Source organism: Haemaphysalis longicornis, unplaced genomic scaffold, assembly GCF_048455015.1.
Source record: "Haemaphysalis longicornis isolate Haplotype H1 unplaced genomic scaffold, Haemaphysalis longicornis Haplotype H1 scaffold_174, whole genome shotgun sequence".
Classification (NCBI taxonomy): domain Eukaryota; kingdom Metazoa; phylum Arthropoda; class Arachnida; order Ixodida; family Ixodidae; genus Haemaphysalis; species Haemaphysalis longicornis.
In genome coordinates this window covers 14,325-36,722 of record NW_027526279.1, presented here as the reverse complement: position 1 = coordinate 36,722, position 22,398 = coordinate 14,325, and the positions used below count along the sequence as shown (strand labels likewise).

The following is a 22,398-nucleotide window of genomic DNA, read 5'->3' as shown; positions in this document are numbered from 1 at the left end:
ACCGGATAATTGGAGATTAATGGGAGAGGCCTTTGCCCTGCAGTGGGCGTAGATAGGCTGGTGGTGGTGGTGATGATGATTATGATGAAGCCGATGACGGGGCAAAGAAGAAGCGGCGCCTCCAGCGGACAAACACCCCAACAACAGGGGTGGGTGGTGGCCTGCCAGCTCACCTGCGGGGGCTGCCATCCTTGTGCGGGGGCACCACGGTGACGCTGACCATGATGGAGGTCTTGAGCAGGTCCACCATCTGGTCGTAGCTCAGCGTCGCCACCGCCACCTTGCAGATCTGTGGGGTTGTTGCGGAAACAGGGTAAGAGAAGGACACCGCCACGGTGCAGTAAAAGAGCACGGAAGAGACCGACACCCCAACACAAGATGCCGACACCGTCATCCGCTTTTTTCCAAGGGGAAGAGAAGACGTCTTTGAAACACAGCATCAAAATGGGAGTTTTTAGTAGAAATTACACACGAGATTGCAACGCAATATCTCGCATCCCGCTTCCAAGTCACCGCAGGCCAGGCACTTGCAGTTATACTTAGCGCCATCAACTGGTTAGCTTAGAACACAGCCGCAACACAGCCAAAAAAAAAAGGTCTTATCGACGGAATCGCAGCGGGATAAAATTTACGGCCTCTGCAAGGCGTACTCGCCGAAAGTGCGATTTGGATGAAACCTGCTGTGCAGACGGTGTAGCAGCAGTGCGTTAGTGTGCGCCGACGTCTCTCGCTTTCGCAAAGCCAGGGAAAGTTCGGAAAGTCCACTCGACTATTCGAAAAATCACATAGTAAATATTTGATTCGTGAATCAAATTATCGTATCAAATTCAAATTATCGTATCAAAATTAAATTCGATTCGGATTCGAATATTTGAGTATTTGCTAGGCTTGTGCTAATATTCGGGCGCTTCGAATATTCAAACAAATATTACAGTATTCGAATTCGCTTCGACTCGAATTTAAAATTTCCGATATTTCGTGAAAATTGCGCGCGCAACGCCGACGCACACGAATCGCGTGCAAAAACGCTCCTGTAGTGAGTAGAACGAATATCAAAGCTTCCTTCAAGTTTCGGTTTCGTTAGGCAAGGTGCAGTGCCATTGACATCAGTCCAACATCTTGACTACATGCAGAGCCAAGACAAGCTAAGCCACATTCAGAGTGTCGTAGCCTTCTTACGCGCGCATGTTCGGCAGGGTAGTCGAGGCTCCTGTTTCATTGTTTCAAACAATGAAATTGTTCCCATTGCAAACATTTGCAATGGGAAAAATTTCGGCTCTCACGAACGGGCCTACGCGGCCCGGCGGATGATACGAACGAGCCGGCGAGGCGCCCGACTGCTGAATGAGCGAGAGTCCAACGTACGGGCTCTTTCTCCAGGAACAGCTGGTCTGTTGTTTTCTGCTCGCGAAGATGCGCCGCGGGCTCCACAGGCGCGCTGACGCTGCCGCAAAACCACCCGCACGCTGTGCGGGGCACGGCCGGCCGCTGCAACCAGGCGGCAGCTTCGGTCGCGAAGTGGTCCGGGGCGCTCGAGCCACCGCTTCTAACCGCTACTTAAAATGCCGTTTAAAGCACACACGAAGTTTCTTGTGCGGTAAATAAGCTAATACCGTATTTACTCGCATAATCCTCGCACTTTTTTTCCGGAAAAGTCAATGCAAAGTTAGGGGTGCGAGAATTATGCGGGGAAAAAAAAAAAATCCCGTGCACAGTGTTGCCAATTTGCCTTATGCCAATCCCGCTAAATGTAGCGGTCGTTTTTTGTATAGGTAAGCTCAGTGTTGCCAACAGCAGCTATTTCTTTTTATTTTATTATTTACAACGTAAACATTCTCCCGTCGATCAGCGATCATGAAATTACCGCCTTTGCTTTCTGGCGCGCGCCTTATCTCGTCGTCGTATGTGCGTGCCCTACTCCAGTAACGCACGTTGAAGTCGGTGACGCCGAAGTGCCTGCCTGCAGCACGTTTGCCGTGTTCGATCGTGTACTCTTTCGCTTTCAATTTGAAAGCGGCAGTGTAGCTGGCGTTCCTCCCCATGGCGAAGCGGCACCAAGCACAAAACAATTAGATCAAAAAGTTCTCAAAACGGCAGCGAGCTATCCACCACTGACGCGAGTGACTCACTAAGTGCTGCCGCTCAACGGCGGGACCACGACAGCGACACGACGACACGACAGTGGGCTGCGCGAACACCGACTAGTTGCGCGCACGCGAATCATGCGGGAAACCGGCTCAAGGACAGTGCGAGTAGCGTGTTAGGGCGCCTGTTAGGGAGTAGCCATGCAGGTTGTTGGGGCACCTGGATGGCCTTGGATACACAGCGCTCTCCGCCGAACGGAGAGGCGGCGGGGGAGGGCGCGCATTGGAGAGCACGTGCACCATGCAGCGGGTTTCGCGAGCAGGCAACTTTCGCCGCTGCAAAGTTGGGGGTGCGAGGATTATGCGAGAAACCAAAAAATCCAAGTTTTGGTGGCTCACATTAGGGGTGCGAGGATTACGCGAGTGCGAGGATTACGCGAGTAAATACGGTAATGTGGACGAAAACGGTTCTATACAAAATCATCCGCGCCGCTAGGGGAAGCGCCCATGAAATATCTGCTGGGGTGCTAAGCCTAAACATCTCCGGTAAAGCCAGCCGGCAATGCATGCAGCCTCCATGCAGCCAGCTGTCTTGAGCGCTTCAAAACTGCTGCCCTGAGGCGCACGCCTTCCCATTGGCGCAAATAGTCACCACGCGCGTCATTTTCTGACCGAGGTACAGGCAACCACGGGCGCGGAATCGCCGAGGCGGGCGTGAAAATTGCGCGCGCAACGCCTACGCACACGAATCGCGTGCAAAAACGCTCCTGTAGTGAGCTTGGGCACCGCCAGTGCGGAGACGAAAGTCCAGAAATTACCGCTCAGCGACATCGAGGTTAAAAAAAAGCAGAAAACCGTCACGGATTTCTCCATGCGAAAGTAAGAAAAGAAATATACGAAAACTTTTTTTCAGTGCCCAATTTTTTGGTCTGTGTGGGGTCATACGGAATTAGGATGACACGAATATTTTTCGCGGACCCACGAGATTCGTGTTATCGAGATTTTACTGTAAAACTGTTTTACCGGAATGTCTCAGTGACAGAAAGCTCAGTGACACCTGACAGCTATTCGAATTCGCTTCGAAAGTATTCGACCCTAGGACTATTCGCTTCGAACTAAAATATTACTATTCGCACAAGCCTAGTATTTGCACACCCCTAGTGGTGGCCCTTGAATTGGGTTGTCTAGCCAGTGCTTACTTTGAAGTCCTCAACGCCCACAAGGCAAAGAAAATTCAGGGCCTTCTGCTGCAATGCGTTTCCACTGATTGGTATTTTCTTCACCCTCGTATCCACAAACCACTCATACGCAACCTTTCAAGCTCTTCAGGCACCAATAGCGTCAAGTTCTTCTGCTCGGCTGGTGTTCCCGATGCAAGTGCTTTCTCTATAGCGACTTTACACTTCAGAATGGTGGACAGTGAACTTGGGAAAAATTCCAAACTTTGCCGCAACGTTGCTTTTCCTCTGTCCACTTGCTACTGCTGTCAAAATACATGCTTCATCTTCTAATGACAAATTATTTAACTTTTTGCATGGTGGGGCCACTTCAAAAAGCACACTACATACACAAAAGAAAGATGTCACCGTAACAGTTTCTGGTGGTGCCGACATGAGATTTTAACTTTGTTGACGTAATTTTACGCGTGAAAATGCACCAAAATAAATCAAACCTGTGTTGCTTGTACGGCAAATCATATTTTTAAGGGCCTTTAAGGGCACTGGGCTTGAGGACCGAAAATTGGCCAAAAAAATCCATTTTCTGTATTAATTTTATTTGCAGAGTACACGTACCAAAGAATGTACCTGCAAAATATTATAGCCGTGCCATAAGTACTTATGGGGGGACGTGGCTTTCAAAATCAACTTTTTTATTTCTTTGTGGATTTTGATGAAAATTGGCACAGCAACTGGAAATGCTTCCGTGATAACACCATAAAAATTTCAAGCTAATATTCTGAAAACTTTTTTATGTATTAAATTTTCTTTCTGTTCCGCTTGTACCGAGCTTGAGCGGCTTATAAAACATGATAGAAAATTTGTTCGAAGTGCTTTGCATTCCCAAATGAATGGACGAGGTCGTGACAGTTTTAGAATTTTTTTTTTACAACACAATGTTTTTTAGTTTTCATTTTTTTAGAGGTTAATGTGCAATAGGCATGTTGACTGTGAACGATTATGTGAATAAAAAAATCACAAAAAACAAATCTGGAAAACCAAGAGTGTCACGACCTGAACTGTTCATCAAGGAATGTAATGCAAGAAACGGAATCAAAATAGACCCAGCGGTCACAAAGAAATCCCTGGTACAAGCGACACAGGTGGCAAAAAAAACTGTTTTGAGAAAACGGCTTCCAAAGTTGCAACATAGGTTTCACTTATCAAAAGTCGTCACGGTTGTAGCCTTTCATGTCCTTTTGAACATGGGGCTTCTGGAATGCCTTGCCTTGAAATTGGAGTGCCTCTCACAGCCTTTCTCTTTCCAGAAAATATCATTTTCAGCTCCTCTGTGAAGAGTACATACCCCACTTTGCAGATCAAATGAAGGGGGAGATGGTTTTCAATGGGCTTTCAATGCAAAGTAGGTTAGCTGGTTGGCTGTATCGCACTGAACAGCCTCCTTTTGCAGTGTTGTCACCATGGCAACAAGTTAAGCATTTTTTTTACTTAAATTTGAACATTTTTGGCTTTTTTTTATGTTTTATCATCTTGCCTGGCACAGCAACTTAGTACTCATACGTGCAGGTGTTCATTGCCAAAAGTTTGCATACCACAAGGATGAAAATGAGCTACTTTGAAGCTTGGTAGAGTATTCTGCATAACTCCCAACTTCAATGCAAGAGCATATTTTTTTACTACTTTTGACATTCAAGGCATCCAATATTTCTCGCAGCAAAGCCAGTATGCCCTGAGCAATGGAATCAATAATTTCACTAAAAAATCACTGTTAATTGCTGCAACAAACGTACATTTTTAATGCAGAGAACATATTTTTATTCCTATATTACTAACTCAAACCTGTTTGCATGAAAATTACAAGTGCACGGGAAACGTTGCGCAAGAAAGGCGATATGGCTCGCGCGCATCTTAGCGCACGCTTACCGCGACATATCGAACTTTGATTACAGCTGATATGGCTGGTCAGGTCGCTTTTAAGATTAAATCTAACGACGCAGGCATTAATTACAACTACTGGCGTTCAATCGTAACCGGTTGCCCAGTCATGTGCTGCCCCAATGCGCGTCGGCTATGCCGTGCGCGCCGCAGCGTTTGACGCGTCGACCGTTTCTTTCTCAAGGCTAGCGAGCCCACAGTCAAAACACAGCAATAACTAAGCGTGTAAACATCGCAAACCCGACCAAAAGTTCACTTCACGAACCGCTATTGCAAGCGCGCACACCGCGTCACCCTCCGGGGTCTGGCGACGGTAGAGTCACGCGCACCACGAAGCGTTCGATGACCTCCTCCTTTCGAGCCACACAACTTCCCGTAATCTGGCTCGTTATCTCCGGCATTCCCACCGCGATAACGTCCGTGTTGAATGCCATAGATTGAACAGAAACTCGGCCGAGCGAAGCGGCGAAAATGAACTCAACCCGCTCGCTACGCAGCTCAGGCGGCCGCCATCTTGCATTGCGCCCGTGACATCCAATCAGGAGGGTCGGTGTTCCGCGCCCCGACCGAGGACCAATAGCGCTTCAGCATCTATTTCTAGCTTCGTTTGTGCGTTGTTTCTTTTCTGCCGTTTGTGCATTTGTGAATGAACGAAGATAAAAGAGGCGAGCAGAACCGGAAAGACGATCGCTCGGCCGATCTAACCATATCAAAATGGCCGCGCCCGGTGGCACCGGTGCGGAGATAGAGCGCTCCGAAAATTGCCGTTTTTTCGCCCTTTTGCGCTGATAGTTTGTCACCGCGCCTGACAAAAGTATTTTTTTATGCCACTTTGCGACGCTTTTCAGCCTAAAAACTTTGCAGACGCATAGAATAGGAAACATAGAAGCCGAATATGTGGGTTTCAAAAAAACGATGTTTTGGTCATTTTTCCGAGGTTGAAAGCCGCGTCCCCCCTTATGAAGCTGTCGCCCTTTCGAAGTTGCCCAAACGGCCATTTTCACACATGTTTCCAAGCTTCGTGCCTTGTTTTCTCAGAAACAATTTTTTCCTGCGAGGTCAACTGTCGGGTACAGTCGAACGATGTATTTACAGCTTTTTTTAATGGTGCTGTAAAGTATTGCCCACCTATATGCCCCGAGACAATATCTTGGGATGTTCTGGTGAGATTTGTATCATTTTTGTTGCATTCGAACACTTATGAACTGAACAGTGCATTAAAACCACAAAAAAGTACAGTATCTTTTTGCTAGTACAGTTAAACCTCGTTATAACGAGACGGGCTATAACGAAATAATGGATATAACGAGCAAATCGTAATTCCCCTTGAAAGTCCCCATAGAAACCAATGTATTTAAAACCTCGTTTTAACGAGGTAAAATTTCCCCGTTACGGGATATAACGAACAAATTTCGTTGAGAAATCAAATTTTGAGTTAATTTTACAACAGTGCGCAACGCGGATTTGAGACAGTGGGTGACGCGGCAACTGTATTAGCAGTTCAAAACTCCCGCCACGCGCGCGAATCTGGCTGGGGCGCCATGCGGACGCTGCGCCCGCGAAGCCCCCACCCTCCTCTCGCTGCGCACGGCATGCAGACAATGGGGCCCTTCGATTTACAGTGTCGGGCTCACCGCGGGCTCCCCGAGAAGCAGTCCGACGTTCCATTTTCCCACGTATCCCTAGGGCTTCGCGGAATCCGCGGACTATCCGCGGTGAGCCCGAGAACCCCAATGCACACGGCGCGCGCGGTTGCGCAACACCACCTAGACTCCTTCTCCCCCCCACCCCCCTCCTCCTCCCCTGTTCGTATCGCCGACGTAGCTGCGTAGTTGTGTGTGCGTGGGTTTCGGCAGTCTTCAGCCTTATCTTATATCGTACTGCCGGCGTGATTCCAACAACGCGAGTGCGACAGGCGGGGAGCAAAAGCGAAAGACTATCACGCTTGAACAGAAGACGGCAAAAGCCGTCGCATCGGGCGCGAAGGAAGGTAAGGTGCACTCCGTGGTAAGGTGGCAAGAGACTTTGACGTGTGGACGAGTACGCTGTCTACCATCGTGAGCAACCGAGAGTCCATCGTCAGCGCTGTTGCACATGGCTTGAAAAGAAGCGCTAAGGACGGCGTCGGAGGCACTAGATGCGATGGACGCGCTGCGTCGCTACTTCGGCGCGCACGAGGGCGGCGAAGATGGCGTGAACGTAGCGGCCGCAGCTGAGGGAGCCATCGCTCGCATTAGGAATTACGGACTTCTTCGTAGCCAAGTCTGTTTGAAATACGAGTTTTGAACTGCAATAAAGTAGGTTCGTGACTTTTCCTTTTTACCTCCGGAATGTGTTTATTTTACTGACTATCGCCGTGCAGCAAGATGCTATTTCGCCCGCTTTTTGTTTTAGGTAACTACAATGCACAATATTTGCAGTAAATGTCGCCTACGGCTATAACGAAATATTGGCTATAACGAGCAAATCGCGGCGCCCCTTCAATTTCGTTATAACGAGGTTTAACTGTACAATTTTTTATGCAGGTTGTTTTACAAAAACTTGGGTGACTGATGACCTGTCATGTAATAATTTTACAGCAATTGCAGAAACAATGCCAAAATCACTGCAGCGGTATAGTTGCACTCACGGGTCCATCTAGAGCACAAAGGGACAAAAAGTACTAGGGTACTTCATAGGTAGACAATGAAAAAAATCGCCCGAAACAAAATGGCACATGTTACAAAACTCTGAACTTACAGCACGTAGACAAAAACTGACTGCATATTTGTGCTGAGGGTGTTACAATACACTAAATTTTTAAATCTCAGGACATAGGTTTAAAAAATAACAAGAATGTTTTCAAGACCAGTGTCCCCACTTAACCTGGAATGCATGATCAAATTTCGTTGAGGCGGAACAGCATTCAGAAAAAGTGTTCGTTCTGGTGAGAATATTTATGCACTGAATCGTATGGGCCCCTGACGGGGAATCATAAATCCTTCGTTGAACCGGAAATTTCATTGTAGCGGGGTTAGACTGAACAGAAAACGTGTACAAACATTCACCGCCGCCAGAGCGAGAGAAACAGCAACCGTCACCCACCTCGAGCAGGCGGCACCCGCGCCTGAGTCCAGCCTTCCAGGCGAGCCCCTCGGACTCCACCTCGGTGACCAGCCCCTCGGACTGGACGTGGAAGCCCAGCTGGCCCACCGCGTTCCGGCACAGTATCAGCTCTTCCGTCTGCAGAGGGAAGGGGAGGGGCAAAGAGCAGGCACGCTCGCTCAACAAAATCTGCATGCGCTTTGCTACACATTCGCTTCTTGTAACAAAACTTGCTAAATAAAATTCCCTTTTCAAGTTATGAAACAACAAATTAGATAACGTGTGCCTACTTTTCCACTGCGTTCCTTTTATGACTTACGGGAGCAGCAACAAACATCTTAGTACCACTTCAATCTTCTATCAACAGATGGCAGGCTAGTCAGCAAGCTGCGTGCTTAGTGCTGGGGCCAACCACAGGCCAGTTTTTAACCCATGGGGTTTATGGGGAGTTCTGTAAGTGGTGTACACAGACTACCGTATTTTCGCGCGTATAACCCGTCCCTGCATATAATCTGCGCCCCCACTTTCACAGCTCACAAAAAAAAAAAAAAAAAAAACCTCGCGTATTGCCTGCACATTTCATACAGGAAAGGCTGCACCAAAGCTACTGCTCAAGCAACACATCACATACTACGTAGACAGAAAAAGCGTATATTTAGCAAGCAGGATACACTGACTGCAAGGCAAAAGTCCCAATTTACTAATGAAATTCAGTTGTTAGAGTGCGCTCGTCCTTGTTTTTCCCCCTAGTCCTTGTATGTTTTGCACAATCACGGCCATGGAAGGCTTAGTCAGTGGTACTGCGAAGGAGCTTCACGGCACAATGCGCACTGCCATGAAGCTGCACTAAAGGAAAATCCCCGCGTGTTATCCGTATGCCTGCGTTGCCACTGAAATTTTCACATTTTTGGTGCGGGTTATACGCGCGAAAATACGGTAACTCTGGTTCAACCATTACTGTCATCACTGTCACGATATTTCCCTGCATCGGGCTTCATCACGCCTATACAGGCTAGGCACACAGTAACTTCCGGCAAAGGATGTGCAACCGAAGCTCTGAAGCAACAAAAAGTTCCTTGGAGCATTTAGTCCTGTTTTGAGGGCGAAACCATTGCGGCTTTTCCTGGCAATACTTATCGAAGATTTCTTCGCTACTGCATTGTGTCTGCATCTCTTTCTTAGTTCTTCTTGGCTTCTACTCTGGAGACGAAGTGAAGTAACTTTTTTTAGAGTGGAGCTTTCTACTGATGGAGTACCGTATTTACTCGCATAATTATCGCACTCGCGAATTGATCGCACCCCTGAAGTTCGTCGTCAAAATACGACTTTTCTTTATTGCCCGCGCAATGATCGCACCCTGAACTTGCCGCAGTCATATGTCGTATGTGTGCCAAGTCTAGCTGACGATAATCGTGGTTAACTATGTTTCATCCTCTTTCAAAGCGGCCACGACTACGTCAGTGTCACAGACTTTTAGACTTTAGCGATATTGGCTAGCATGAGTTGATTATTCGGACGCTAGAAACTCAACCCTAAGTGCACATAATGTAGTACTCACAAGCTTGCTGTGTCGACGCGGCAGCCGTGTCATATTTTGATGTCCCGCACTGTGACAGCAGCAGCCACTTATTTGCTGACCTCTTCTCACCTTGCGGCAAACTCATTTCGGCGGGTTCCGTAATTCATTAAAAAAAAAAAAAAGAACCTGCATTTTGCGTCACTTTGCAGCGGCTGGCGGTGGTCTGTGGAGTTTTTATTATGTTTTTATTTATTCTGTTTGTTATGTTCACGAGATCCATCGTAAAAATTCTGACCTGCAACTTCCTTGAGTTTTCTGCGCTGAAAGTTTTGTCGCGAAAAATTTACTTCGCGTAATGAGCACGCCCCTAAATTTGCACCATATTTTTGGAAAAAAAAAAAAAAAAAAAACTGCGATCATTACGCGAGTAAATACGGTACGTCGAGCCGAAAACGCTCTGGAGGGGAGCCAGCGTTCTCTGATAATGATGATGATGATCGTGGGTGAAGTGAAAGAAAAATGAAACGCTTTCCGTGGTCGGAATCGAACCTGGGCTTCTTGCGTGGCTGAAGCCGACGTCTATCCAATCGCGCCTTTCCGACACAATGGCGACAGTTTAGATTGGTAGAGGGGTGCATGGATGTGCCAAATTAGAGAGAAAAATCCTGCACCCACCCGTCTAATGATGACCATGGTTGAACACAAAGTTTATTCAAACGGCGAAAGATCAAAGTCAAAGCTCAATGAGTGTGAAAGACAAAACCGTCTGCAACTCCATCGAAACTCGGACGACAACCGAGGAATTCCTCATGAAAAAGCTTCATGTTCAACCATCATCATCGTTATGCGGAGGGTACATGTTTATTTGCTCTTTACAGGGGCACCCCCCCTTTTTCGTACCATACAAGTAACAAAATTTCCAAATAAACGAGAATTGGCGCAAAGAGGGCCTCGAACAAGAAACAGAAATGAATGAATGTTTTTTATTTGTCAAACCAGAGAGACAATCCACCCTGCAATATATTGTCACGAAGTCAAAGACGACGCAGTTGTCTTCAAAGAAAACGAGTTTATTGGAGCGAACTTGTGCTCCCCTAACAACTCAAAGAATAAAAGTGACGTGCATTGGCGAGCGTCGGAGAGTGGAATGGAATGCAGCGGCGTCTGCTCTGCAGGCTTTCTATCTTTAGGTGCGACTGTTTCTTGAACCGTCGATTTACATCCAGAACAAATGAGATTATTCTAGGCTGTTCGCGTTAGTTCGGAACGCTCCCCCTATCAGAAGAGATAACACATGCGGCATAGAAAGAAAGAATGGAACACGCGCTTCCCTTGGAACACAGACCGGCGCAGCCGGGCGGTAAAAGCAAAACATAAATAAACAAACCCAATACAGTTAAACCTCGATGTAACGAAGTCGGTAAAATTCGTAATTTACTTCGTTACATTGAAATTTCGCTACATTGAAATTCGCGGTTATAATGAAGTGTTCATCCCGGGAAGCGTTTCCTGCAAAAGAAAACGTGGCACGCTTACACGGCCGGCGCACTGTTTGTTTCTGTTGGTGCTTAATCGTCTACGCGGGCATCAGCGTGATCCGCATGGAGCGTTTTCTTCCCACAAAAACGCGCCCCGCAAGCTACAGGCGCGCTGACGCAGCCGCGGAGACCACCCGCGCGATGCGGGTAGCTCCAGCGACCGATCCTAACCGCTCGCTGAAACGCAACTCGAGGGGCAAACGAGAGGGGTATGCGAGAGAAAAAGCGGATAACGTGGACGAAATTTTCACTGTAAACGTCATACGCGCCGCTTACGAGAGCGCCCATCAAATATCCTTCGCGGCGGCCTTATCGTCTAGCCAGCCAGCATCCCCGAGCGCTTCGAAGCTCCCGCCATAGGGTGCGCGCCTCCCCATTGGCGAAACCATGGCGAAACTGGTCAGGCTCCTCCCACCGCTGCGCGCAGCGCGAGTCCCTTCCCACCGCCGGCACGCAATCGCGGACGCCGGTGTGAAAAAAAACGCCCGTGCAAGGCTCATAAGGATTCACAAATGCTTGCTGGGACGACGAAACCCAACAAGCATGAGCGAACTCGAACGAAGTGCAAAGTGGCGGCTTGCGGCGCCGGCGGCAACGCCAGTGGCGATTAGGCTTACCACCGCAGGGGATATTTGATGGGCGCTTTCGTAAGCGGCGTGTGTCACGTTTTACAATGAAAATTTCGCCCACGTTATCCGCTTTTTTTCTCGCACGCCCCTCTCATATGCACCGCGAGTTGCGTTTCAGCGAGAGGTTAGAAGCGGTCGCTGGGGCTACCGCATCGCGTGGGTGGTCTCCGCGGCTGCGTCAGCGCGCCTGTGGCTTGCGGGGCGCGTTTTGCGTTTTTGCAGGGAGAAAACGCTACGTGCGGTTCACGCTGATGCCGATTAAGCCGTAGACGATTAAGCTCCGACAGAAACAGTGCGCCAGCCGTGTATGCACGCCACGCAGTTTGTAGGCAAGGGACTTAAAGACTCCGTGGCTGGCTGCATCCGCGGCATTGGGCGACCCGTGTCGCCGTTCGCGTTTTATTGGGACCCCATTTCGGCACTTGCGTCTCCCAAAATCTACTTCTGCAACTTAAATATCGTGCCTCGTTCTCCATGAAACTTCGTTACATTGAAATTCCGGCAAACGGGACTTCGTTACACAGAGGGTGAAAATACATGGTGTGCATACACTGGAAGTTATAAAAAATTCCGTGGTTCGTTACATCGAGGGTTTCGTTACATTGAAGTTCGTTACATCGAGGTTTAACTGTACATGTTTCGCGGCAATATACTGACAACTAATACATAGTCCTTCTTGTACGCACAAGGTTTCAAGCGTGATAAAACTCCTGTATTTTTGCCAGATAGCAGTTTGCCAGCGACAGTTTTATGGAAGATGAAATTCTTCTGTAAACAGCTTTCTTAAACCTGACTCGTTGCTGTATGTCTGACTGCTGGCTTCATGAACCTCATTCAGTTACTGCTGTACGAGTTTCTCTGTCCAGATATTTCTCGCAATTTGAGCTTACTACGTCAACAAATGTTCTCAATTTTTTTTTCACTGCAGATTAGAGCAGCTACTAAATGTTACGAGCCCTATGTCATCATCTCATAAGCAAGTACGTACCATCCCAGAGACGCCCAAGCAGTTAGGCAATGTCGTTCGAGCCTTTCACACCAATGCGATTTCATTACAAACTGTTGCAGAACTGTTGTTATACCCTCCCCCAAACCAATCCCCACAAAAGACCCAGAGAAAAAGAATCTGAACATTCGGACAAAGCACTTTCGTGAAGTTTGCAGATAACCGTGGAAAATAATGGCCCCTCGTTTGGTCTGACTTTCGTCTCCGTTGCTTCGCTCAGGTTCGCCTACACCAACTTCCAACCCACCTCGCAGCCGTTGGTGACGCAGGCCAGCCTGGTGACGATCTCCTGCACCTCGTCCGCGTCCGAGTCACGCGTCCGGAGCACCAGGCACTCGCCTTGGTGGTAGAAGAGCTTCAGGCTGACGACCAAGGGTAGAAGGGGCACGGTTAAGCAGCCGTTGGAAGTTTGGTTAAGGGTAGTAGGGAAGGGGCTTTGCAAAATACTGCCTAAACACAAGGTGTGGGGTTGCTTTGCATGGTTGGTCGCTACATAGCTAAGGGGGTGGATTTGCCGCAGCTTTGTGGAGTTTAAAGGCGCCATGAAGAAAAACACAAGTTTGGTTCATTCAAAAGATTGCCTCGTTAGAATCATACTGACACCACTTTTAACGTAAACTTCGCTCAAATAAGCTACATAATTAGGAAAAATAAAGGGAATGGCCATGCGACCCACCAGCTCATTTCCCGCAACAGAACGTATGATGTCATACCAGACACCTGATTGATTGATTGATTGTGGGGGTTTAACGCGCCGACGCAACGCAGGCGATTAGGCGCGCCGTAGTGGAGGGCTCCGGATTAATTTTTGACCACCTGGGGATCTTTAACGTGCGCCGAAATCTCGTACACACGGGCGTTTTTGCTTTTCGCCTCCATCAGAAAAGCGGCCGCCGCGGCCGGGAATCGAACCCGCGACCTCGGGCTCAGCAGCGCAACGCCTTAGCCACTGAGCCACCGCGGCGGGTGCATACCAGACACCTCGCGATTGGCGGAGGCCGGCAAAAGCAAACGCAAATTAGGCTGAGCTTATATGCTTGCCGAAGCTATTTGCGCTTAAATTTAGCGCACATTCTTTTTAAAGCCCTAGGAATGGTGGGACAAACAGTGGAAGTTACGAAAGCACACGTAAACATAGAAGTATCGATGCGTATACTGCTGTAGGTGCAGCGCGAATTACGCTTGGTTTAGCTGCACAGGGTTGCGGGCCTTTGGCGTTGTTTCAGATGACACTGGCCGATTGACGCAAGTGTCAATGTCTTACGTGACCGTACTTGTCGAGCGAGCACCATGTTTTACGAAACGATCGTCTCCATGAACAAAGCAAGCCAGGTACAAATACGTTCACAAACAAACCAAAGGCAGAAAACAGCTTGAAGCGGTGTGGTGGCGCCATCTAGGTTCACTAACAGTAAACAATGCCCTGTGATGTCATTGCAGACCACGAAAAAGCACGGTTTAGTGGGAAAATAAAAATTTTAACTTTAATTAATTAATTTCACAGTAAATAAAGCATCGTTTACATTTGGACAAGCGCTGGGGGCACTATAAAACACGAAATCTTACAACTAACACAAACTTGTGTTTTGTCTTCATGGCTCCTTTAAGCAGCCGTTGCAAGTTTGGTTAAGGGTAGTAGGAAAGGGGTCTTGCAAAACACAAGCTGTAGGGTTGCTTTGCATGGATGGTCGCTACATAGCTAAGGGAGTGGATTTGCCGCTGCTTTGTGGAGTTCGAGCTTGCACAGCACAACCATCTTGCTATGTAGTAGAAGAGCTCGAAAGAAGACAAAACTTCCAGGAGGCACCTAAGGCTGCCTACGTGTCATAATGGAAGAGCATTGCATTTCATTTCAAGCAATGCGATGATGACAGTATTGCCACTTTGCACAATCGCGACGTGGTGATGAGAGTACACTGCAGTGGACTCAGCACCAATAAAAGTATGACATTCTCTCGTTACTGTCGTTCTGACCCACTTCCCTTTGAGTCGTTTCCTTGTTCTCTCTGGTAAATTAACGAATTAACGAGACGCATGGCCAGTCGGCACGGTTCACCCTACATATACGGCATTAGTGTAGACATGCTTCCCTACTAGTGCAATTAGAGCACACGGATATGTTCCTGCAAGCCTCCGTACACCTGTCTACCACATACGCTTCAAAATCAAAGCCCACAACACATTTTAACTGAGTGCACCTTTCACCAGCCGTGCCTGAGAACTGGCTGTGATGCAGAGGATGCGTGCTAGCTTCGCATTCTGAAGGCCCCTGGTTCAAGCCCCAGACCAGCAAATTGTCTTTCCTTTAGTTTTTTTCTTTTTGCACCGTTGGCCATTTTTAGAAACACATTTTGCTCACACTAACACTGGATGCCAGTTTTTCGCCTGACGTGTCATTTAGCACTTTTGTGACCGCACCTATTCCCATCGATAGTATGTTATTGATGAATACAAATTCAAATTTCAGCACTTTCCGAGCGCTTCTGGAGAGCTAACGCCATCCAAGGGGTAAAAGAGGAAGTATTTCATCATTTTCGTTTTCAAGTTCCTTCTCTCCGCCGCGCGGGGGTAGGATATTTAAAGGTTCTTTGCAGTTGAACGCACATGGTTTCAGTCGCGGCGTCCATGCTGCTTGTTGATGCTCCACGAAAACGGCGAATTTTGACGGATTTCGATGAATCTGAGCTGTGATCTCTGGATGATGGTAGCAGCACAGATATGTCACACGACATCATTTCGTTAGAATTTAGTACGGGCGGAAAGCGCGTCAAACCACCCCGGAATGTCAGCAGGTTTTCGCCGGGCAAGTTTCGCTTTCGCCTCGGGTCATTCTATCGCTGCCGCGCGTTGATGCAAACATATCGGGCCTGTTCGAAAGGTCACAGCTCTTATCTGGAGGGTGTCAACTTCGTTTGGGTGGATTCAATTACAGTCAAACTCCGCTACAACGAACTCCGCTACAACGAAATTCCCGCTTCAACGAAGGTTTTTCGATTCCCCGCCCGCATCCCATAGGCCCCAATGTATTAAAACTCCCTCCACAACGAACCACTTTTTTTATTGTTCTCCCGGTTCAACGAAATTTTCCCGGGACACAAGTCACTCGATCTGCAACGGACTGAACCACTCTAACTAATTTTGATAAGTTCTAACAATGTAAATTATTAGTAGCAACATTTTCTCCGGACATCGAGAAGCTGCCGCTTCTCGATGTCCGGATTACCGGCGCCGACGGCGCTCAAAAGCGGCGGCGGCGGCGGAGGAGGAGGAAACGGCCGAAGCATGGGCAGCTCTCGAGGAAGCCGACATTGTTCCTGAGAACGTAGCATTGAGTGACTACGTAAATGCCGACGCGGACGTGATCGTCTACGAGGAGCTGAGTGATGCCGAGATCCTCAAGAGTGCTCGCGCCGCCTCCGCCGCCGCCGCCGATTCATCCGACGACGAAGAAGTCGGGCATGGTGTTCCGACGGTCCCGACGTCAGTGACCGCGTCGCAGGTCATGGACTCCTTGGACGTTTTACGTAGTTTCCTTGGCGCCCATGACGATGATGTCGCCATGCAGCTCCTCGCAGACTGTGAGCAGCGCATTCTCCCGTTGCTCGTGCGGAAGCGCAAACAGTCAAAAATCAGCGATTTTTTCAAGTTTTGGAAATAAAATGCTCCCAGAGTGTCGTGCATATCCTGTGCATATCCGTGACCGCAAATTAAAATATAAACTCCGCGCTGTGATTTCACGACGCCTGCTTTTGCGCGGATCTCCACGAGTACGACGCGTATATTACAACGCTGGTCTAAGCGCCGCGAGACGCGTTGTGACCGCAAATTACGATATAAACTCCGTGCTATAAAAAGGGTGCTAATTTTGGCGGAGCGAGCTCCAAGCAAGTTGGCAACATTGGGACGAAAAGGTAGGTGGGAGATTTCACGACGCCAGTTAGACGCCTGCCCTGTTTTCTTTATTTACTGATTTTTCCGCGACAACGAAATTCTCGCTACAACGAAATTTTTCGCGGTCCCCGTGAATTTCGTTGTAGCGGAGTTTGACTGTAGCGCCGGCTGCATAGAGTGGAGCCAACCTTGCTTTCACCGCGTTGAGAAACTGCTTCGCGCAGTGGCATGATAGGCACTAGTGCTTATATTTTTGTATGTATGCAAACAACGTTTGTAGTTTGTAGCATTGTTCTATAAGGACATTGTATTCAAAGTGTATTTTTCAATTTTTTTTAATGCTTACCTTGTGCAAAGTAACATAGATGTTTTATTTAATTTTCTTTTTGTTGCTTTTTTTGTTCTGGCAATTTTTTGATAACATTCGTAATAAATCTGTTGTTTGAAATTAATACTGTATGAAAGTCCTATCTTTCTTCTACCATTTCATACCTCACACTTTATAATCCGTAAATTTCGTTGGCAGCAAAAAAATATTTCCTCGGACTACCTAAAAACAGCTCATTTTTCCACGGTCGTGAAAGTGCCAAGACTTTTGCCTCACAATCCGCAGATGGCCCCTCAGCTAACCCCTCAAACTACCGCAATAATATCATGCATTACCTTCCAATGTAGTTTTATGCTACTTGTGCAATAGAAATTGTGACTTTTAACCTATCTAATGGTTAGCGCCACTTTCTCCTTTATTCATGTGCAGCTTATTAAGCCAGTTCCCCTGTCTGCCAATTATTCATTTTACAGCAAAACGTTCTTGAAACCTTCCAAGTATGATCGCGGGCATTTTGTTTACTAACAAGGCCTGCCAGAGCTGTAATGCCTGTCTTCGCAATGGGCAGCAGCTTCCTGCGTTTCTTGGCTCAATGAAGCAAGCCAGAAGATCGGGTGCGAAGCACCTTAATGCACAATCGAAAATCAGCTGTTCAACATCTAGCGTCAGCTTCAGCAAGTACCAGAAGCCCAGCTGAAAACTGAGCAGGCATTATCATGACATGAGAAATTAATACAGACAACCATACCAGGTGACGACACAGAGCGCCAATCAGGGAAATTCAGTGCTCGACAGCTAAAGATATGCATTTTTGCTACCAAATACCCCCCCAAAAATAGCGCCTTAATCGCCAACACACCCAATGCCCAGCCACCCAAAGTCTAACTGCCAGCCACGACTGCCACACGTGGCTTTCTCTGCAACAGCGGCCGCGCACTAGAGTTGAGCGGCCGCTGGCAGGTGCACCGCAGGGCGCGGTTGCGCATGCTCGGGCCACCCCCCTCCTCACCTGGCGGAGTGCGAGGACCATCCCAGCACGGCGGCCGTGGCGCAGCCGAACACGGGCTCCCCGGTCCCCTCGTCCAACAGCACGAGGGAGCTGGCCGACACGCCCAGGGTGCAGTCACAGACACAACCCTGGCCCTGGTCCTCCACCTGCAGCGACGACGGCCACCGGGCACCCACCGGTCACCCACCGGTCAAGGTCGTGACAGGCAAGTTGTTTTGGAGCATCTTTCGCACAACAGGCTGGCGGTGTGAGCAGGGAAAAGTTATACAGCCACACAGGAAGCTTGCAGTCGCGCGAAGGATCTTTTTCGGCCACCACAGAGAGACTACTCCCGGTCTAGGTTGTGTGAAGAAATAGCAGAGGCAACAGCACCGCATTGCGCACGTGACTCTCGTGCAACCATTCTACCAATAGACGCTCATCATCATCATCATCTATGCCCACTGCAGGGCAAAGGCCACTTCCATGGATCTCCAATGATCCCGGTCCTGTGCTGACTGCGACCAATTCATCCCCGCAAACTTCGTGAGCTCATCTGGCCATCTAACTTTATGCCAACCCCTTCATGGTATTCATTGAAACGTTTAGAGGATGCTTTCTTCGCTTGGCAACACTAAAAACTGCCATGGCCGTGTCGGTGGTGCCTATGCATGTGCACTGCACCCGCATCACGCAGAAAAAAAAGAAACACCAGCGTGCGTCGTCTGCCGTGTTTCAACTCCATTCTCGGCGGTGGTGTCAAGCGATCAGTTCTTAATCGCACTCACATTATGTGGTGGCGCACTCCTTGCCCTCGAGTACTCTGTGTACCCAGACTGAAACCACAGCTGCAAACGAACATGACACAGCGCGCAAAAGGCCAGCAGTGCAGTCACCTGCAACCTCGGATGTTCCTAAAAGCACCCTCTCATGTGTGGTTGAGTACAAAAACCAAATAATGCTTTTGAAGAAAGGTTTCACGCGTGCGCCAATTTACATACGATGGAGGCGTAGCAGGTTTATGTGAGGCCATCCCCCGAGCCGCGTCGTGTTCACTCTGGCCACCCGGCTCAAGCGCTAACGAATCGCAAGCAACCTTTGAACAAATCACGTAAGTCTGGCTCCCGCGCCGCAATATTTTCTGCAACAATATTTCCGTTGCCATCCTTGAACAGGTGACAGACCTTATGTGGCAATCAGCTTTCACTTGAATGCGCATGCGACTTGGTCCATCACGATGCAGTTGCACACATACCTAGGCTCCAAAGTTTTTACGGCTCTACGTAGTCATGTGACGGTTTCAAACATGTCTGCCGATAAGTAAATCATAGGGTGTTGCACGTAACTGTAGTTAAGGGGGGACGCGGCTTTCAACTTCAGAAAAATGACCAAAACATCGTTTTTTTGATATCCACATATTCGGCTTCTATGTTTCCTAATCTGTATGTCTGCGAAGTTTTTCCGCCGAAAAGCGTCGCAAAGTGGCATAAAAAAATAGTTTTGCCAGGCGCGGTGACAAACTATCAGCGCAAAAGGGCGAAAAAACGGCGATTTTTGGAGCGCTGTATCTCCCCAACGGTGCCATCGGGCGCGGCCATTTTGATATCGTTAGATCAGCCGAGCGTTCATCTTTCCGGTTCCCCTCGTCTCTTTTATCTTCGTTCATTCACAAACGCACGAACGGCAGAAAAGAAATGACGCACAAACGAAGCTAGAAATAGATGCTGAAGCGCTATTCGTCCTCCGGTCGGGCCGCGCCAAGACGGCCCTCCTGATTGGGTGTCGCGGCGCAATGCAAGATGGCGGCCGCCAGAACTGCGTAGCGTGCGGTTGCGGTTTAATGAGTTCATTTTCGGTGCTTCGCTCGGCCAAGTTTCTATTCAATCGGTGGTATTAAGCACGGACGTTGTCGCGATAGGAATGCCTGAGATCACGAGCCAGATTACGGGAAGTTGTGTGGCTCAAAAGGCGGAGGTCATCGAACGCTTCGTGGGGCGCGTGACTCTACCGTCGTCAGACCCCGGAGGGTGACGCGGTGTGCGCGCTTGCTATATAGCGGTTCGTGAAGTGAACTTTTAGTCGGATTTGCGATGTTTACACGCTTAGTTATTGCTGTGATTTGATTGTGGGCTCGCTAGCCTTGGGAAAGAAACGGTCGACGCGTCAAACGCTGCGGCGCGCACGGCATAGCCGACGCTCATTGCAGCATCACATGTCTGCGCAACCGGTTACAATTGAACGCCACTAGTTGTAATTAATGCCTGCGACGTTAGATTTAATCTTGAAAGCGACCTGACAAGCCATATCAGGGATAATCAAAGTACGATATGTCGCGGTAAGCGTGCGCTGCGATGCGCGCGAGCCATATCGCCTTTCTTGCGCAACGTTTCCCGTGCGCTTCTAATAATCATGCAAACCGGTTTGATTTAGGAATATAGGAATAAAAATATGTTCTCTGCGTTAAAAATTTACCTTACTGTCGCAGTATTTAACAGTGATTTTTGTAGGGAAATGATTGACACCAATGCATATAATCATGGCTTAGGGCATACTGACTGTGCTGCGAGAAATGTTGGATGCCGTCAAAAGTAGTGAAAAAAAAAAACCCTTCCATCAAAGTTGGAGTTATGCACAGTATTATACCAAGCTTCAAAGTAGCTCATTTGCACCCTTATGGTATGCAAACTTTTGGCAATGAACACCTGCACGTATGAGTACTGAATTGCTGCGCCAGACTAATAAAACATAAAAGAAGCCAGAAATTTTCAAATTTAAGTAAAAAAAAAAAAAACGCTTCACTTGTTGCCATGGGGACAACACTGCAAAGGGAAGTTGTCCAGTGCGATACTGCCAACCAGCTAACCTACTTTGCATTGAAAGCCATCTCCCCCTCCGTTTGGTCTGCTAACTGGGCTATGTACTGTTCACAGAGGAGCTGAAAATGATGTTTTGTGGAAAGAGAAAGGCTGTAAAAGGCACTCCAATTTCAAGGCAAGGCCTTCCAGAAGCCCCTTGTTCAAAAGGACATGAAAGGCTACAACCGTGACAACTTTTGATAAGTGAAACCTATGTTGCAACTTCGGAAGCCGTTTTCTCAAAACAGTTTTTTTTGCCACCTATGTCGCTTGTACCAGAGATTTCTTCGTGACCACTGGGTCTATTTTGATTCCGTTTCTTGCATTACACTCCTTGATGAACAGTTCAGGTCGTGACGCTCTTGGTTTTCCAGATTTATTTTTTGTGATTTTTTAATTCAAATAGTCGTTCGCAGTCAACATGCCTGTTGCTCATTAACCTCTAAAAAAACGAAAACTAAAAAACATTGTGTTGTAAAAAAAAATTCTAAAACTGTCACGACCTCGTCCGTTCATTTGGGAATGCAAAGCACTCCGAACAAGTTTTCTATCATGTTTTATAAGTCGCTCAAGCTCGGTACAAGCGGAACAGAAAGAAAGTTTAATAAATGAAAAAGTTATCAAAATATTACCTTGAAATTTCTATGGTGTTATAACAGAAGCATTTCCAGTTGCTGTGCCAATTTTCATCAAAATCCACAAAGAAATAAAAAAGTTGATTTTGAAAGCCACGTCCCCCTTTAACACTGAGGTATTACTTCGCATTCGGTGGGACATTGTTTGGAACATCGAACAGCTCGCCACTGCCGTGCCCTGTGCTTTAACGGCACCACCACAGACAAGCACTGCCATCTCGTGGTGCCCGACGCAACCAGTTCGGTTGCCTGCCAGTTCGGTTGCATGGTTGCCTGCAGGCGTGCCATGCCACGCCAGTGAATATAACCTATAAAAAATGGTGTCCTGTTGCACCACACACACCTCTTGCAATTGCAGTGCCAATGCAAAGCACACAATCTTGGATGCGGGTTCGATTCCTAGCTATAGCAGCTGTGTTTTTTTTAATGCAAGCAGTAATGAAAACATTCACGAGTCAAGATGTTGGCAAGCGTTGAAAGATCCCTGAGGTGGGCGAAATTATTCCGGAGCCCTCCACTACAACGCGCCTCACAGCCCACATGTAGCTTTGATGGTCTTCTTTTTTTTTTTTTTTTGCCTGACAGTCATGTACAGACACAAGTGAGAGGACGCTACCTCAAGCCCAAGCCTGGTGCATCATAGCAAATACACTGCCGCGCAGGTTTTAAGTGCAATGCACTTCTTAAGCGACCCTGAACCTGCGTCCACCGGCGATGTCCGCGCACGT

General features: G+C 48.0%; 1 protein-coding gene across 1 annotated transcript in view; it reads right to left on the bottom strand.

The window, feature by feature from the left end:
- The window catches only part of LOC144166519 (signal-induced proliferation-associated 1-like protein 2), a gene marked incomplete at its 5' end in the record, with an annotated part of 80,702 nt that overhangs the window by 44,928 nt on the left and 13,376 nt on the right, over positions 1-22,398 (bottom strand). The window contains 4 exon segments of the mRNA XM_077696028.1: positions 174-289; positions 8,282-8,419; positions 13,221-13,335; positions 18,202-18,347. Of these exon segments, the coding sequence (XP_077552154.1) occupies positions 174-289; positions 8,282-8,419; positions 13,221-13,335; positions 18,202-18,347 (515 nt within the window).